The following is a 13,016-nucleotide window of genomic DNA, read 5'->3' as shown; positions in this document are numbered from 1 at the left end:
AATGCAACACACTTACGTATCCCTATGTGGATTCCAGCGCCCCTTTCCACAAAGCCATCTTACCGCTAAGAATACGTCAAAGTAACTTATGATTTAGGCGACTTGTGGATCGGATGGTCAGATGTAGTGACTTGGTTGATAGTGTTATCGTACACATATTGTCTTGTCCAAACCTGGTTATTTGTAGACCGCCGTGATCTAGTGGGTATAGCGCTGGTTGCAGGGTAAAAGTAAACATGTATATGTACAATCATTTTCACAACTGTAGTATTTACTATCTGACGGTCAGTCAGGGAATCCTTGTCAATTTTATTCCCTAATACACGAGTACTTAATTCAAATGGATATGGTTAGAAAGGACATTGGTGTGTTGAAAAATAAGCGTATGTTAGTGGTCTGTAACTTTCCGTGAAAAGAAATGACACTTGTCACCAATGTCCCACTTAGACACAATATTTGAGATTTTAAATCAACAAAGGGGGATACGTATGAACTAATTACATACATTCATCGGCATTTAGAGGCACCGTAAAGAGGCATATCACCGTATCTTGTTTATGGATCTGATGACACCCTTACTCTTGAAGACTACTGGTCAGATTCCTAAGTAATGCCAACTAGTTCTGAATGGGGACTACAATGGACACTGAATGGTCTGTTTCGTGAGCCTGTTGGTGATCGTTGCTTACTCAATTACTGCGTTGCACACGGGGATGATAAAGCTGAAACATTGCTGACCGGGACGTACATCATACATTCGTGGATGTTTCACAAACTCCACATGACGTACCTGTGCTAACGTTATCTGTTTCTCCTCTCCTGGGTTTTGCAGTTGTTGTATCATCCAATGCCTTTTCTCTCAGATCCACATGTAGCCACCTGCGTTATAAGTACAGAAGGGGCTTACCATTGAGAAGTATTTCTGAAATATACATTACACAATTCACTAATCGTATTTAAGATTTCTTTGTCAACATATTTTCTTGGCTAATCATCCAAAGCTACAATGATCACTCACAGCATGATGGCTGCGGCGATGACACACAGACCAGCAGCCAACATGAAGCTGAACCCTGGGAAGAAAGCAAGGGATGCTGGGTAAAGTCCATTGAAGATGATTGTGGACAACAAGGCTCCAGTGCTATCCACGGCAGCAACCACTCCAAACAGGCGTCCTGGAAACAGATAATGAACATATTGAACAAGAGTATGCTGATCTTGTTCCACAACTTACTGTAACAGTTTCATTATATTTAAAGTACAGTGAAACACAGTTACCCTACGACTTACACTCCTTACCCTGTTTGACCATACTTGACATGTTGAACCCAAGAACATCAGATGTGATCTGAGCCTTACAATGTTCAATCAGACATCTGGAGTCATCACTGTTTTTCAGTGATCCATTCGGGGGCGACCGGGTAGTCTAGTGGTTAAAGCGTTCGCTCGTCACGCAGAAGACAACAAGTACTATCAAGTTGAAAGTGGGACACTGCCCTGTCAGGCAGATCACACTCGTGTCCTTTATTTGACCAGTTTTGCAACCCACATGTAAATTTCAATTTAGGAAATTTAAGTCTTCAGAAATGTTCAAGTCTAGATTGTCTGACGTGATCAGGGGCGGTCGGGTAGCCTAATGGTTAAAGCGTTCACTCGTCACGCAGGAGACCCGGGTTCGATTCCTGACTTTGGTACAATGTGTGAAGCCCATTTCTGGAGCCCCCCGTGATATTGCTGGAATATTGCTAAAGGCGGCGTAAAACCACACTCACTCACTCAGTGATCCATTCATATAAATTTCTCCGCTTTAATGCCTTTTTCGCACGGAGAAATCTGTTTCGGTTGATAATCAAGACTGATTATGCTCTGGCTTTAGCGTTTTATGTTTACTGCATCAAATGTGATCTAAACACTGCACAGTTCCATCTTTACAATATGAGATTTGATTTTAACCTTACCTTGTTCAGCCTGGCTGACCATACTGGACATGAGTGACCGAGCAACAGCTGCTGGAAAGCCTTGAAACATGGCAAATATCACAACTGAAATAAAAAGGCGTGATTCTAGTTACTTCTATTGCGTTTATGATAGATACATTTGATGCATGTGCTTAAAGCAAACACTTCTCTTGTGAATAATATTGAACTTTCCGTTTTGTATTAGTAATGACATACCTTTGTGATTTGGGATGTAGCAAACATAAATGGCACATATATTTCAAGCTGTTACGAGTTACCTAGAAACAACAGCCATGTCGTTTCACTGAATCCCATGACCACCAGGCCGATGATCTTGGACGCCAAGCCCCATAGTCCTAAAGTGGTGTCTCTCATCTTCCTGCACAGAGGCATAACTGTGACCAGGGTAAGACTGCGAGTGAAGTTCTCCAGACCCTTATAGTAACCAAACATTGTCTGTGACCAGCTGAGAGGTGCTCGCCTTGTGTACAGGAGAAGGACGTCACTTTCACCTGTAGCATGACAAGAGGTGACCTACGTATTTGTGTGGGCATTGTGTATATATTCCTGCAAAAAAGAAACGCCAAAGTGTTGCCGAAATCCATACAGAATTAATACCAAAAATGGTTATTGGTCATTTCTGCATGGATTTGACTCGATTTGTGTGGAAAGTACTGCAGACAAAGATGCAAAACCCGCACACACCACGAGAGCGCCTGGCACAGACATGACACGCACGTGCAACATCACTTGTTGGGATATAAAAGCGTTGGGTTTTATTTGCATGTCATCACAATCTTACAGCAAGTGAACAGCGAAAATATGCCACGCTAGACGACCAGTTCGAGGTGTCATTTTGACGAACCTGCATCATCGGATGCGACGTCAATGGTGTCTAATGTCACAGAGTATGACCACAACTGCGACAGAGACAGGCTTGGTTTAGTGACGAGTCACTTCTTATGCTTCGCTGTGTGGATTGTAGACGTCGTGTTTAAAATTATGCACGAAACTTCATACAGGAGATGGACAGTGTGGAAGTGGTGGTAGCCTGATGATGTGGGCCACCATCTCCTACACTGTTAAAACCGACTTTGTGCTAGTGTCTGGGGAAGTTAACAGTACAAAGTTAAATGGATGAGGCCACACGTTCTTCCCATTTTCCAACAAGCGAACGGCTGACCTCACACGGCAAGACCTGTGAAGATCCGGGGAAGAATAGGTCTTCAGCAACCCTTGGCCATACAAGAAATTTTGGAAAGATTACTTTCACCTTGAACATCTACTGTTCCATGTGTGCCATATGGACCATGGGTCAATGACTATGAAGTGTTACAATTTTGAATAATCGATAAACATCTTTTTGTTTATATTATATATAAAATATAAATCTAAAATAATGTTTCTTCTGTTTGGTGCAGAGTATAGTATAATACATCACCTATCAATCCATGAGAAAGGCGTACTGGTTTTAACTTATAAGGATTGCGAATTAATACTTAATTTGTACTCACACACTGTTGAGATAACAAGCATGATAAAGATGATGAGAAGTAAGAAGATATGGAGTTTTCTCTTCTCTTGCCGCTTCTTCATTACACAACGACCAGACTCCTTGATGGAGGACAGACACCAGTAGGCGCAGATACTTTCACCCTCGGGTCTTGTGTTGGAACCGATGTTCTCTAGACGTATGATGGCGTATAACATTCCCAAGAAGGAGCTTCCACTGATGAACGCAAAGACGAATACGAAGCTTGTATTGTCGAGCATGACTCCTGATAGGAAAACCCCAACTGTTCCAGCAAAGAAGATAATCGATTCCAGGATCCCTATTCGCACAGTTCTATTGGTGGGGTCAGCAATGTGGGTCACGTAGCTGTACACAGACATGATTAGGGACGTGTAACCCCCGGACAAGCCATTTACTGCAGCAGCAATAAAGAAGTACTCCATTTTACTCGAAGGGTAAATTGACAGAATCAAGTAGACAATGGAAGACAATGTTGCTCCCAAACTGGGTAAAATCACAGGTAGTTTCCGACCCACTTTGTCACCAAAGGAACCGAGGATAAACAGAACAATCAAACATGACGGAAGAAGTTCCACAACATTTTTCTTCAAAATCCAGTAGGACGTTTGAGACTGGACATAATCCTCTTCTGTTTTGTAGTCCACTTGGAACGTCTTGTTCTGCAGACTGGTACAGAATGTCTCGTTGTAGCTGTCAATGCAGATCTTGTTGTACACAAAGGCCTGGAAGGTTGGGTTTCTCAGAGAAAATCCCAACGTGTAAAGAAACAAAACTGGTTCAACTGTTATGAGGTTCAAATCGAACTGCCGTCGGCCACATCTAATAACAGCCATGTTTCGGACCAAAATCTGAAAAATATGAGATTTCTTTGTGATTTAAACATATTTTATTCACATAAAGTGAAAAGGATTGGGTAAAAGTTATAACAACTTAAAATGCACGCCCCTGAAAATATTTACAATTACATAATTCGTTTACATCCAAAAAAGGTGGATGGAAAGAACTAAATCAAATGTTTTATTTCCATGAAAACAACTCTGTGATTGTTGCATTCTTGGACAGATCCGCATTGCCACATAAAAGTAGTTGTATATGGGCCAATGACATTAGACAAGGTTGTGAGCAAAAACAGGAGAAAATTTGCCGTTTTTCGTCACAACATACATTAGGTCGTTTAATTGGAAGCAAGATATTTAATTGTAATTGTGCTAACCATCAGGTTTTGTCGACAGTGAAATAGTAATTTCCCAACGACTTCACATATATGGTATGTATACATAACACCACAACGTGCCACATAAGGTAGTTATTCATTCAAAGGGTTTATTTTATGTTTCAAATAATAAGTCATATATAAAACAAATGTGGTGGTTTAAGGGTACTTTATATGGACACTAGATATGAGAATATTCACGTGGCTTACAGTATTATATTTGAATAAAACTTGCATCTAACAGACAATGAAAAGCAAAAACAGTATTAGTTGTGCCTGTCATCAATAAGCTAATATTATACTCCCCAAAAAGTCTTTTTTGTGTGTGTGTCATATTCACTCTACATACATATTCACAAATGTGGGAAAATATTAACGTTATGCGAGGAATGTGTTATATCCGTCTTGCCGCCGCCACCACCACCGCTTCTCCCTCACACACCACACCCCAAAAGAAAGTGAAGGAACCACTTGACTTGCCATTCCAAGAAATACCTTTGTAGCTATTGCACACGACCGGCTACCCTTCTCTGCAATAGGATATAAAACAATAGTTATCATTGTTGAGTATAGTAACCACAAATCATGTCGGAAATTGCCCCCGGCTTGTTATACTGTAAACAACTCGATGATCACGTGAGTGAGTGAGTCAGTGAGTGAGTATGGTTTTACGCCGCTTTTAGCACTATTCCAGCAATATCACTGCGGGGGACACCAGAAATGGGCTTCACACATTGTCGGGAATCGAACCCGGGTCTTCTGCGTGACGAGCGAACGCTTTAACCATTAGGCTACCCGACCGCCCCTGATCACGTCAGACAATCTAGACTTGAACATTTCTGAAGACTTAAATTTCCTTGATTGAAATTTACATGTGGGTTGCAAAACTGGTCAAATAAAGGACAAGAGTGTGATCTGCTTGACAGGGCAGTGTCCCACTTTCAACTTGAAAGTACTTGTTGTGATAGGGACCGCAGACCAATGTTTTCTTTAAATATAATATTTTCCCCTATTTCTTTGTAGGTCTAGTAACCAGTGAGTAGTAAGGAAATCATAATAATATCACAAAAATGTTCCAGACCATTCAGCGGCCATGAGTGCTTTTTCCACAACATTCCCTTTGAAAATATTCATAAATATCGAAACTATTTGCATGTGTGTCAATGCGAACGTTGTCATGATACAAACAAAATTGTCAAATATGATTACTTTCTTAACATTCATTTCTTAATACAATAATCTCCAAAGTAATCAGTCATGATTATGTTTCATTGGAAATCATGATACTGAACTGAATAAAAAATTTATTTTATGTATAAATATATATATATATATATATATATATATATATATATATATATATATATATATATATATATATATATATATATATATATATATGTGCTTGTGTGTGTGTGTGTGTGTATCTTTTTACATTTAAATATTCCATCTTGACAAGCAACAACCAGTTTGCAAAATAAATAACCATCAAGCCCAAAAGAAGAAACACAACACTTTAGTTCTAGGAATTCTAAAAATACTTAAAAAAAGCAGCAGGTTCAAAATATTTCTTGATCTAAAATTGGATTTTCCATTTATATCAAGAGATCAACATTAAAATAGTAACCTGATAAATTAGAAAGTGTAAGGTGATTGCACTATGAGATAGATAAATAATTATATTCATGATAAAATCTCCCTTGACTGGTTAGAAATCAGCTATTTTTAATGAGGAAGTTAAGATCATTATACCTGCAGTCCTCTGCAAAGAGTAAATGTTCTATTTTGACTTTCTTTTCAGATTCTTGCTGTCCAATATCTATATTGGTCATGAAATGTACTTACAGATAAACGAGTAAAAATGTTTTTATGGCAATGATTGATGAAGACATGGGAATTTAGATATATATTTTGTATATATATACAAGCACGAGTATGCAGAATACATATAGAATGCAATATACAAAGTAGCAGTGACCAAAATAACCATCCTCTTAAAATGATGGTTATGAGAGGAATGTGTTATATCCGTCTTGCCGCCGCCACCACCACCGCTTCTCCCTCACACACCACACCCCAAAAGAAAGTGAAGGAACCACTTGACTTGCCATTCCAAGAAATACCTTTGTAGCTATTGCACACGACTGGCTATCCTTCTCAGAAATAGGATATAAAACAATAGTTATCATTGTTGAGTATAGTAACCACAAATCATGTCGGAAATTGCCCCCGGCTTGTTATACTGTAAACAACTCGATGATCACGTAAGTGAGTGAGTCAGTGAGTGAGTATGGTTTTACGCCGCTTTTAGCACTATTCCAGCAATATCACTGCGGGGGACACCAGAAATGGGCTTCACACATTGTCGGGAATCGAACCCGGGTCTTCTGCGTGACGAGCGAACGCTTTAACCATTAGGCTACCCGACCGCCCCTGATCACGTCAGACAATCTAGACTTGAACATTTCTGAAGACTTAAATTTCCTTGATTGAAATTTACATGTGGGTTGCAAAACTGGTCAAATAAAGGACAAGAGTGTGATCTGCTTGACAGGGCAGTGTCCCACTTTCAACTTGAAAGTACTTGTTGTGATAGGGACCGCAGACCAATGTTTTCTTTAAATATAATATTTTCCCCTATTTCTTTGTAGGTCTAGTAACCAGTGAGTAGTAAGGAAATCATAATAATATCACAAAAATGTATGTGCTTCAGCCAAGAGATTTGCAGGAACAACAGCTTCTAAGACATCAAAGTATCCAAGGAGGAAAAGAACTGTTCCAGACCATTCAGCGGCCATGAGTGCATTTTCCACAACATTCCCTTTGAAAATATTCATACATATCGAAACTATTTGCATGTGTGTCAATGCGAACGTTGTCATGACACAAACAAAATTGTCAAATATGATTACTTTCTTAACATTCATTTCTTGATACAATCATCTCCAAAGTAATCAGTCATGATTATGTTTCATTGGAAATCATGATACTGAAATGAATAAATTTGTTATTGTATGTATATATCTTGACAAGCAACAAACAGTTTGCAAAATAAATAACCATCAAGCCCAAAAGAAGAAACACAACACCTTAGTTCTAGGAATTCTAAAAATACTTAAAAAAGCAGCAGGTTCAACATATTTCTTGATCTAAAATTGGATTTTCCATTTATATCAAGAGATCAATATTAAAATAGTAACCTGATAAATTAGAAAGTGTAAGGTGATTGCACTATGAGATAGATAAATAATTATATTCATGATAAAATCTCCCTTGACTGGTTAGAAATCAGCTATTTTTAATGAGGAAATTAAGATCATTATACCTGCAGTCCTCTGCAAAGAGTAAATGTTCTATTTTGACTTTCTTTTCAGATTCTTGCTGTCCAATATCTATATTGGTCATAAAATGTACTTACAGATAAACGAGTAAAAATGTTTTTATGGCAATGATTGATGAAGACTTGGGAATTTAGATATATATCTTGTATATATATACAAGCACGAGTATGCAGAATACATATAGAATGCAATATACAAAGTAGCAGTGACCAAAATAACCATCCTCTTAAAATGATGGTTATGAGAGGAATGTGTTATATCCGTCTTGCCGCCGCCACCACCACCGCTTCTCCCCACACACCACACCCCAAAAGAAAGTGAAGGAACCACTTGACTTGCCATTCCAAGAAATACCTTTGTAGCTATTGCACACGACTGGCTATCCTTCTCAGAAATAGGATATAAAACAATAGTTATCATTGTTGAGTATAGTAACCACAAATCATGTCGGAAATTGCCCCCGGCTTGTTATACTGTAAACAACTCGATGATCACGTAAGTGAGTTAGTCAGTGAGTGAGTATGGTTTTACGCCGCTTTTAGCACTATTCCAGCAATATCACTGCGGGGGACACCAGAAATGGGCTTCACACATTGTCGGGAATCGAACCCGGGTCTTCTGCGTGACGAGCGAACGCTTTAACCATTAGGCTACCCGACCGCCCCTGATCACGTCAGACAATCTAGACTTGAACATTTCTGAAGACTTAAATTTCCTTGATTGAAATTTACATGGGGGTTGCAAAACTGGTCAAATAAAGGACAAGAGTGTGATCTGCTTGACAGGGCAGTGTCCCACTTTCAACTTGAAAGTACTTGTTGTGATAGGGACCGCAGACCAATGTTTTCTTTAAATATAATATTTTCCCCTATTTCTTTGTAGGTCTAGTAACCAGTGAGTAGTAAGGAAATCATAATAATATCACAAAAATGTATGTGCTTCAGCCAAGAGATTTGCAGGAACAACAGCTTCTAAGACATCAAAGTATCCAAGGAGGAAAAGAACTGTTCCAGACCATTCAGCGGCCATGAGTGCATTTTCCACAACATTCCCTTTGAAAATATTCATACATATCGAAACTATTTGCATGTGTGTCAATGCGAACGTTGTCATGACACAAACAAAATTGTCAAATATGATTACTTTCTTAACATTCATTTCTTGATACAATCATCTCCAAAGTAATCAGTCATGATTATGTTTCATTGGAAATCATGATACTGAAATGAATAAATTTGTTATTGTATGTATATATCTTGACAAGCAACAAACAGTTTGCAAAATAAATAACCATCAAGCCCAAAAGAAGAAACACAACACCTTAGTTCTAGGAATTCTAAAAATACTTAAAAAAGCAGCAGGTTCAAAATATTTCTTGATCTAAAATTGGATTTTCCATTTATATCAAGAGATCAATATTAAAATAGTAACCTGATAAATTAGAAAGTGTAAGGTGATTGCACTATGAGATAGATAAATAATTATATTCATGATAAAATCTCCCTTGACTGGTTAGAAATCAGCTATTTTTAATGAGGAAGTTAAGATCATTATACCTGCAGTCCTCTGCAAAGAGTAAATGTTCTATTTTGACTTTCTTTTCAGATTCTTGCTGTCCAATATCTATAGTGGTCATAAAATGTACTTACAGATAAACGAGTAAAAATGTTTTTATGGCAATGATTGATGAAGACTTGGGAATTTAGATATAATTTTGTATATATATATACAAGCACGAGTATGCAGAATACATATAGAATGCAATATACAAAGTAGAAGTGACCAAAATAACCATCCTCTTAAAATGATTGTTTGGAGCTTCAGTAGTACACACCAAGTACTAAAAAGGAGCAGGTACTGTACCCATCAAGTTCAAAGTAGTGGAAGCTGTCTGTGAATTTACCCACTTTTATTCCAATGACTGGGCTGAAAGCAAATTTGACAATTGAGACATCATATACATCAAATTCATCGAAAGAGAAGTCTCTCCTTTTGATGACAATATTGTTGTAAACCGAGGTCCACTTCATGAAGAGCCTTGATCAATCCTGTAAAATAATACATTGAAATTAGTAAAAGCATATGTTTTACTCTTTTCTGAATATCCGTGTTTTTTCATACTTCATGAAAACAATTACAAGTATCAGTTTTGCCATAGTTTGAAAATGAGGAAATTATTAATTTACCGCCGACTAGAAAGTCAAGTTGACATACCATGCTCGATGCCATGTGCGATACGCTTGTTCATGGATCTCGTCGGTTCTTGGCTCCTAAATGTACTCAAGCGATAAAGCAAATCAGCATAGTAGGCACCAGGTGATCCTCTTCTGACTTTCTAAGTAATAAACAAGGATCACACCCTTTTCACCCCAGAATACAGTGGCCATAACTTTCTTCACTGATCGTGAAGACTTTTCTACCTCCTTGATTGAATCTTCATTGATGGAAGTTGAGGGACGTCCAGACCTAGGGTCATTATCAAGGTTTGTTCCCCCAGCCTTAAACAAAGCTGCCCAACGTTGAACAATCTAATAGGTGGGGCATTTATCCGCATACACCTGCCACATGCGGTTATGAATTTTTTAGGGAGTACTTTTCTTTAAAGTAAAAAACTTGATGACTGCTTGGTACTCGTTCTACTCCATTTCTGTGTCCATTTGGACCCCTATCACATTCAACTGGATGTTACTTATGTACACGAGGCCTCAACAGACCAAATACACTTGCAATGAAGAACTCAAACAATGTACTACGTTGAGTAGTTCACTTTCTTTTGGCCCATAGTTGAAAGTTAGTGAGGCTTAGAACTTTTTGACAAGCCTTCGTCTAACCTTATTGCATTTGTTCACCACATGAGATATGTGAGAACCTCTTGTTAGTCTCTTCACCACATGAGATATGTGAGAACCTCTTGTTAGTCTCTGGCCGAAATAAACACCAAGAGCTTTAAACGCGCGTACAATTTCTATTTTGTGGTCACATGCAGTTAGCTCTGTATTTGAAGAATATTTGTGTCGGGTTATAATCATTTCAACAGATTATGACTGGGGAAGTTTAGACCCCTTTTAGAACACGACACAGTAATGATTTGTAAGCACCTCTGAATTACATGCAGTGAGAAGATTGGTTTGCTCATGTTGGTTTGCTCAAACAAGTAATAGTAACAACAATTTAATGTGATATTATTCAGAAATTCTTTGAAAAGCATACAAACATATATAACCATGTATTTCATATAAGAGGGTAAATGAAGTGAGTTAACCATTTGGAAGTAAGTAAAACAACTTTAAAAGATTGTAGTGGCTATGGTACAAAGCAAATGGTTTTGAAAAAAAACCAGTTGAAAATAGAAATGTCATGTTATCAATACCAGACAATCAAGTGAGTGACATCGTAAGTATTGATCCACACTTTTGGGATACGATGACATGCATCAACCAAGTCAGCGAACCTGACCACCCGATCCAATTACAAGCTCAGTCACCTTTTTCGGCAAGCATGGGTTGCTGAACACGGGTGGTGTGTGTGTGTGTGAACGTGCTGGTATGCGTGCGTGCGTGCTTGCGTGCGTGCGTGCGTGCGTGTGTGTGTGTGTGAAAACAGCACAAATCAATTTGGAAAAAAAATCAAAACAAAATACAAGATTATACATTAAATTCTTCATTGAAAGCAAGCAGATTTAAAACGTTTGGACAGACAAACAAAGAAAGTAGGACAAGCAAAATAATTTCATAAAACAAAGGAAAGTGTTCAAATCAAATTCAGGTACAATATTGACGTGAATCAATATCCAACGATGTCGAAAATAGCAGATCACTGCCTAAAACTGGAACCATTTTCATCAACAAGGCCACCACTTGCGTAGATGCTTATTGTAGCAGAAGAAACCTATTACACACAAAATGGCAGTAATTACTGTATTAAGTATAACACTTTTGAAACAGGTTTATATCCGATTTGATTTAAATGTCTGTTTTCATTTACATGCTTACTCAATTGCTCTTTATCTGCTCAATGTAGCTAAACGTTTACCAAATTATGTAAGAATATATTACTTTACCACAAGTATAACTGGTGATGACACTGACAGATAATCTATTCCTGGAGATAATCCCAGACCAGAAACGGAGGTGGTTTTTGTGTCTACAGGAGACAATCATTAATGAGATATTCTTTTTACCATCTAAGCTCTTGAAATAATGAAGACAATGAAGTAAGTAATGAAGACATGTTTCTTCATTTTTTTTAACTGTCTCGTAGGTCAACAGTGACAACATAACGTCAACAATGATGGCCAGTGACGTCACCCAATGCTGTGACGTTAAGTGCACAACGTTACGATACACAATAGTCTATTTCACGAACAATGATCTTCAGAGCGTGGTGTCATTATGGCCGGTGTGCGTCGCTTAATTTGAACTATTTGAAATATTAAGGTAAAGATCTGACATCCCTTGTGCTGCTTGTGGCATGATCAGGATTTTGTTTACATGTGAGTCATCACAGTTTCCGCCTTACTGTCCCCTGAAACAAAATAAAAGTACCCACATTACCATTAATTGCTTTGTTTAGTCTTTGTAAATACATGCACTGATTCATTTCCTGTGGAACGTTGAAATATACAACGCAACACACATACGTATCCCTATGTGGATTCCAGCGCCCCTTTCCACAAAGACATCTTACCGCTAAGAATACGTCCCAGTAACTTATGATTTAGGCGACTTGTGGATCGGATGGTCAGATGTAGTGACTTGGTTGATAATGTTATGTACACATATTGTCTTGTCCAAACCTGGTTATTTGTAGACCGCCGTGATCTAGTGGGTATAGCGCTGGTTGCAGGGTAAAAGTAAACATGTGTATGTACAATCATTTTCACAACTGTAGTATTTACTATCTGACGGCCAGTCAGGGAATCCTTGTCAATTTTATTCCCTAATACACGAGTACTTAATTCAAATGGATAT

At 38.2% G+C, this 13,016-nt stretch overlaps 1 protein-coding gene across 11 annotated transcripts in view; it reads right to left on the bottom strand.

Annotated features, from left to right (window-relative positions):
• LOC124115409 (solute carrier family 46 member 3-like) overlaps positions 1–13,016 on the bottom strand; it is a 43,043-nt gene that overhangs the window by 933 nt on the left and 29,094 nt on the right. For 4 of the 11 annotated variants that reach the window (XM_046476386.2, XM_046476389.2, XM_046476390.2 and 1 more), the window contains 5 exons: positions 3,473–4,340; positions 2,237–2,470; positions 1,959–2,042; positions 1,019–1,175; positions 791–879 (listed from right to left, as the gene is read on the bottom strand). In XM_046476386.2, coding sequence (XP_046332342.2) covers positions 791–879; positions 1,019–1,175; positions 1,959–2,042; positions 2,237–2,470; positions 3,473–4,340 — 1,432 coding nt within the window. Of the gene's footprint in view, positions 1–790; positions 880–1,018; positions 1,176–1,958; positions 2,043–2,236; positions 2,471–3,472; positions 4,341–5,185; positions 5,236–9,880; positions 11,566–11,690; positions 12,571–13,016 lie in introns of those variants that run through there. The other 7 variants (XM_048403126.1, XM_048403125.1, XM_048403123.1 and 4 more) reach the window with 6 other exon arrangements.

This window comes from Haliotis rufescens, unplaced genomic scaffold (assembly GCF_023055435.1).
Source record: "Haliotis rufescens isolate VD_foot unplaced genomic scaffold, xgHalRufe1.0.p SCAF_3, whole genome shotgun sequence".
NCBI classification, from domain to species: Eukaryota; Metazoa; Mollusca; class Gastropoda; order Lepetellida; family Haliotidae; genus Haliotis; species Haliotis rufescens.
This window is presented reverse-complemented; position numbering and strand designations above follow the sequence as displayed.